Source organism: Oryzias latipes, chromosome 7 (assembly GCF_002234675.1).
Source record: "Oryzias latipes chromosome 7, ASM223467v1".
In the NCBI taxonomy this organism is placed as follows: domain Eukaryota; kingdom Metazoa; phylum Chordata; class Actinopteri; order Beloniformes; family Adrianichthyidae; genus Oryzias; species Oryzias latipes.
The window spans coordinates 12,707,050-12,713,049 of NC_019865.2; the positions used below are offsets into that span (position 1 = coordinate 12,707,050).

At 41.3% G+C, this 6,000-nt stretch overlaps 1 protein-coding gene across 1 annotated transcript; it reads left to right on the top strand.

Annotated features, from left to right (window-relative positions):
• The first annotated feature begins 1,816 nt into the window (after window positions 1-1,816).
• LOC101173058 (homeobox protein Hox-C12a) lies at window positions 1,817-5,425 on the top strand. Its single transcript, XM_004070463.4, has 2 exons — window positions 1,817-2,462; window positions 3,474-5,425. The coding sequence occupies exons 1-2, from the start codon at window positions 1,883-1,885 to the stop codon at window positions 3,710-3,712; spliced, it is 819 nt and encodes a 272-aa protein (XP_004070511.1). The 5' UTR covers window positions 1,817-1,882; the 3' UTR covers window positions 3,713-5,425.
• Window positions 5,426-6,000: the final 575 nt, after the last annotated feature.

Genomic DNA, 6,000 nt, shown 5'->3' on the forward strand with positions numbered 1-6,000 from the left:
TGATTCTGAAGATTACTCAGTGGTAGGCCATCATACGTCACTGCTTTACTTTTAATGCTACAATCATCTGAGGAGCTGTGAAGGCTATCAGAACTCTCTGATCAGAGTGAGACCTCATATTCTGCATACTGGATCGATATGCTGCGTTGCAAGACTCACTAACGAGATGAAATGTGCAGTGATAGGGGAGAGAGTCAGTCCAAGCCTCAGTGGATGCCTGTCTGCTTCTCCGGTTAAAACATTTCATATTTTCCTTCTATTTAAGGGCAGAGAGAGCTGCGGTGTCTTTGCTCAGGATACTTGGTCACAAGTGACAGATACGGCTCTCAAATATCGTCTGTGTTGCAAACCGTTCTCAAGTCTGTGTTTAAATGAATCCTAATGTTCTCACATAACACTTCATTGGCACATTTTCTTGGCACGCAATTTCTGCCATCCGGCGCGCATGCACGCCAGAGCCCCTGCAGCCGTGCGTAATCCCTAGACATGCATTAACTAAAAGGTCTTCATACGAATGTTTTACTTTTTAACTGTTTTTTCAAAGTGCGTCCATAACCAAAAGCGGGGTATTTTTTAATTTTTTCAACACATTTTTTTCTGGATTTATTTAAACAAGAATGAATAATTGCTTATTATTTTTGACACACCAACAGTCTGTGATTTGACTCATTTTTTGACATTCTTTAACTTTTGTTTTAAATTCAGTTCAAGTTAGTTTTTTTTCTGCCTCGCAACATGTCAGAAGACAGAAGTCAGATTTTTGTTTTACTGACACATGAAGCTTGTAGATGAGTTATGATGACTTTTAAAATCCATAAATTGATTTTCTTCCCCGTGCGCAAACTAGATGACGCTGGTGATAAAATGTTAATTTAAAATTTAGAATTTATTGGAGAAAAAGGAATAACTGTGGCGGCTGCAGGCCAGTAATGGTCAAGCAGATATTAGAGCCAAAAAATAGCAAAAATAAATACAAAAAATATATTTATTGCGTTTTTTTTATAATTCCATTTTATTTATATTTCAGGAACAAATGTCTTTCAGAAAATCCGATTAGATATTGGTTCACTAGTTTTCCGAAGTGTATACAAATCAACTAATTAGTGAGGTATAAAGCAGGCTGATTGAATCCGTTGAGTGCCCTCTGATATCTTGTAAAATTCATATAAAAGAAGTGTGAGAGGTATAACTAGCCCACCAGAGTTTGGCTGCGAGCGTTTATTGGAGTTATCTGTTAAAGTTGCTCGTGTGAGGTGTACAAGAGAATATTGTGTGAAATACACCCTCTTAAAGTAACCTTGTAGAATATCGTCTTCTTTTACAGAGCCAGTGGTTTCAACCTCCTGACCTCCTTACTGTAAATACGAGTGGTGTGCGGCAATGAGCATCAGTCTTTTCTTAAAACAAGCTTGTAAATTGGCACATCACAGCTTTATATGACGTGAAATTCAACATTAATTTGCTCGAAAACAAGAAGCCGCGCGCGCCCACTCCTCCACGAAAAACACAGTTTTCATAAGGAAGAGCATTTTAAAAACTTTGGCCAGTTTATAAAGATATTAAACGAGGCCGTGGACACTTGCGCTACTGTAAAAGTAGAAGCAGCGCGCGCTCCTTTTGGGCTTAGAGAGGCTCAAGAGGAGAAAATAAGATTGTACATTTTTAATAAAAGCTTTATGGTATTTTTAAAAAGCATATAAACCGGTGTAATACAGAAGTTAATGTTTTGTTTTGTCTGAGGGACCAAGTGGGTGGTACTATGTGTAGCACAAGTTGGCCGGGCCACGTGGTGTGGGGATGGCCAATCAGGAGCAGCTCCAGGTTTAACTATGTTAAATGTCAGATTGCAATAAACTAGAAGCTGTTGGTCGGGCCCGCGGAAATGGGCGAGCATAATCTCCTTAATCCAGGGTTTGTGGGACCTTTGGTAAACATCCACACAGGAGACACGTTTTACTTTCCGAATTTTAGAGCCTCGGGGGGACAACTGGCGGGGATTCCGTCTCTTTCTTACCCGAGAAGGGACAATGTTTGTTCCCTCCCGTGGAATCCTTCGGAGCCGTGCAATGGATACTCTCAATCCTACTTTAGCAGCCCCGTGTCTATTAACCCTTCCTTCAATCGGTCGTGTGAAATCACCAGAGCAGAGGAGGGGAAATGTTATTACAACAGCGCGAACGGGAACAGAGAGACCTGCTCAGGTGGAAGCAGCCTGAAAAGAGAGGAAAGGGCGAGAGACACATCATCCCTGACATCCGATCACGGGATGCACGGTGGAATTGGTGCCGGCTTTCCCAAATATGATTATGGGAGCGAGCAGCTAACGCAAGACCCGCCGTCCTGTCAATCCATGGAGTCCGACTCCAGCTCGTCTCTGCTCAACGATGGCAAGCCCTCATCCAGCGACACGCAGACCCTGCTGTCACCGGGAAGCCATTCAAGCACCATAGCAGGAGGAGGAGGTGGGTGCAACCATTTTCACGTTATTTCTCCATTTGATTCACTTTCATTCCAAACGCACGCTCGTTTTGTTCATAGGTGAGCTGGAGTTTGCATCTATATGTGTATTTTCTAACCCGACCAGAAAAGGTTGCTATCCTAATGCACAGCTCTCAGCATGCAGGGAATGTGCGTGGTGCGCAAACGCCGCTAGGGGTTGCCCTAAAATACTCCATGCAGCTGGTGGTTGCGCAGTCCCAGATAACCTCAACAAACCATAATGGCTGCAGCGTTTGACAAAATAGTCAATGGTCTCCCTGCATTTTGCTATTAGAGTCTCTGTGGCGCAACGTGTCTGATTTTGCTCTGCTCTTTACGCACAAATTAGTGCCGTGATTTAAAGGGGTTTTGATCCTCTCTGCTTGACTGCATCAAATGGAGAGAGTTTTCTTTTTAATGACTCGTAAACAAAATTAATATCTGTCACCGAGGACCCAAGTCATTTAATATGCTCTGAAAACTCTCAAATAAGTAGGGGGATTTGCAACCATGGCTTAATTATCGCGTTAATGCTACTTTAACTGCAACAGTAAAACTTCCTGTGACAAAAGCAGTGGTGGTCTCTTTGAAGGATGAAAAATAAAAAAGGCAGCACCTTAGAGACAGAAAGTGCAGGAAAGTAGGGCAAATCTTGGGTTTGAGGTCATATGTTTTCAATCAGACAGTTTAGATTGAACTGTCCCCCTGCATGGTCTTGACTTCTTTTTTTATTCAAGTTTTAATAAAAATGTAATTTCTTTTTTTAATTAGTAGAATTAAATAGCACAAAAAGTTGTATAAAAGTGGTTCATTCTTTGTTTTGGCATATTTTCCAAGGGTATTTGAAAGTCTCATAGCTCTGTAAGATAACTCCAACTTGCTACCGACAGCTGATGCCCACGTGGGTCAACCATAACCTTGGATGTGACCGTGATTTCTCCAGTGTGATGACTAATCCGCTGTGCGCCCCCTCCTCCTCGTTTCTTCCCCTCCAGGTGCCCCGTGGTACCCGATGCATACTCGGACAAGAAAGAAACGCAAACCCTATTCCAAACTCCAGCTGGCTGAGCTCGAAGGTGAATTCATGCTGAACGAGTTCATCACCAGGCAGCGGCGGCGGGAGCTCTCCGATCGCCTGAACCTCAGCGACCAACAAGTCAAGATCTGGTTCCAGAACCGTAGGATGAAGAAGAAAAGACTAATGTTGAGGGAGCAGGCTTTGGCCTACTTTTAGAGATGCAGCAGAATCGATGGGCAGTAAAAGCCGAGCCTGGTGCGTTCCCCCAAGTCTTCTTTGAATGCATGCACTCACCTCTCCATCCTTTACATCGCAGGCTTCCCAAAAAAATAAAATAATTCCCGTTAAGTTTAGTCGTCCAAAAGTTGGCGGAGAAAGGCCTAAACAATCTGTCATCCGATGCTGCATTACACGTCAGAGAGCCTTCATGTTTGGCACAAACAAACTTGAACAATATGTTTCCTGTCAAGGCTGGTTTTCCTGATCTGTCACACGATATTAGCCCGCGCGCCCTTGATGTCGACCAGAAGAAAAGAAATGTGTCTTCACGGGCAATTTCGTTTTGGGAAGACACTTCCCTTTGTTTCTCTTGTATCAGAGAAAATACTAGGGAGGAGGGGGATAGATGGAGTTTCAGAATAGAAGTGAACGGAAGTGATTAGACAAAAAACTTAAACTCAAAATTCGCAACGTATGAGCACGACAATTTATCTTCCCTTATTGAGCGACGCGGAATTCTTTGCTGCCATTTTTTAGTCTAAAGCCATAAATCGCTGGGTAATATAAACATTTGCTTTCAGTAGTTTTCGACACGTTGGCGTACATGTTCACGGTCACGGGCAGGGTATCTGTTAGTCTGGGAGAGGAAGGTCTCCAGCCGTAATGCAGCCCGTGTCAAGACACACCTCTAAAAGAAATACAAAACATTTTTCTTTTTGTTCCGTTTTTTAAATGTTCTTTCAAATCTTTTCTTACATTTTTCTGTCTTAACTTTAACCACTGTGACATTGCGCGGATTTTGTTTCTCTTAATTGTGACATCACAATTTAAAAACGGGTTTGAGCTGCTATTAGAAGTCCAGACTGTACCAGTAAACAAATAAAATATAAAAAAAATACATTATATGATCCAGGATGGAACGATTCAGCTATATAAACCAAGTCAGTCCAACGGGGGAGCCGCTGCAGTTTTAAAGAGCGGCTTTGAGGCCTAAACTCGGTGCTCACAACGAAAAGCTCAGAAGTTCCTGTATTTTTGCCCCTTTAAGTTGGGCCAGTGGTGCATTATTTGTCATGTATAATGAGTAAGCTATGGCAGTGAAATGTTTGCAGCATGTTCTTGATGTGAAGTAGATATGACTCATTTTCTGTTTTGCGGGCCACTTTTTATGCAGGTGACCCTTTTTCTACTTTTTTTTCACTTAAGTAAAATATAAAAGCAAATAATCTAAAACATTTTAACACCAACGTCTTCACAGAATGTATTATTATTATTATTATTATTATTATTATTAGGCTTGGAGGATGCGCTCTATACGGGCAGTGCGCCGGTTTCCCTCCTATTTTCTTTTGTGTATAACCTTGTAAAATAAAATCACACAAATTAGTATTTGCATCCTGATTAAGGATACCTTGCCGCTATATAATAGTGCTTTATGTTATTGATCGTCTCGTACAATATGGCATTCCATAAACCAGTCTGTGAGTGTAAGAAGTGGGAATGTACGCAGAATAAAACAGCCAAGAACGGGTGTACAGAACAAAATTGAAGAAACTTTGTTTGGATGTAGCTGTCTCATACCGTTCTTTTTTGTCGCCCACATTGTATTCCTTTCTTTGCGCTTGTAAGACTGCTACGTTGTCTTGTAAAAGTAATAACGATATGAATGTATATGCGTTATGTGTTCAATAAACAGTATATGGAAACGTTTATGAGTGTTTTACTTCTCTGTGTTATTATTAGGTTACCTCTTAAATGTTCCGCCTGAAAATCCGTTTTTTTGGTGATGATTGTCAGGATAATTTAACTAGATGTGACCTATAACACAGTTAGAGTTACACTTAATTCCACTGCAACAAAATGAAGATATTGGCACACTTGAGAGAGTTTCAATATGCTTTTTTTGTAAGGATGGATGTTGTTAGATTTAGCCACGAAATGTGCGATCATTGTGATCTGGAATAAATTATTCCACGCAAGATAGTGGCCAGATGCACACCCAGAACCTGAATATCGTTTTAATTATTTTATGGGTACATCATCAACCTTTTAACTACATTTCTTTTCAACAACAACCCCCCTTTGCTGTTGTTCTTTAACCTTTTTTTCCTTTTAAACCCTTGAAGTTCGACCTAATCAATGTCACCACTGTGCTACAAGCCTTTAACGCTGCAGCCAAACAAGCAAAACAGCTCTGTAAAGCAGTAATAGGGTTACACCCCTGAGCTCCATATTCGCAAGCCTTTTGGACTCCATTTTGCTCGTCCATCCTCTGGATTGCGTTA

What these genes read in the sequence shown, in the direction of transcription:
- LOC101173058 (XM_004070463.4), top strand. Translation starts at nt 1,883, where the DNA reads ATGGGCGAGCATAATCTCCTTAATCCAGGGTTTGTGGGACCTTTGGTA. An exon ending in CACCATAGCAGGAGGAGGAG is followed by an intron (nt 2,463 to 3,473) that starts GTGGGTGCAACC and finishes CTTCCCCTCCAG; the next exon opens with GTGCCCCGTGGTACCCGATG.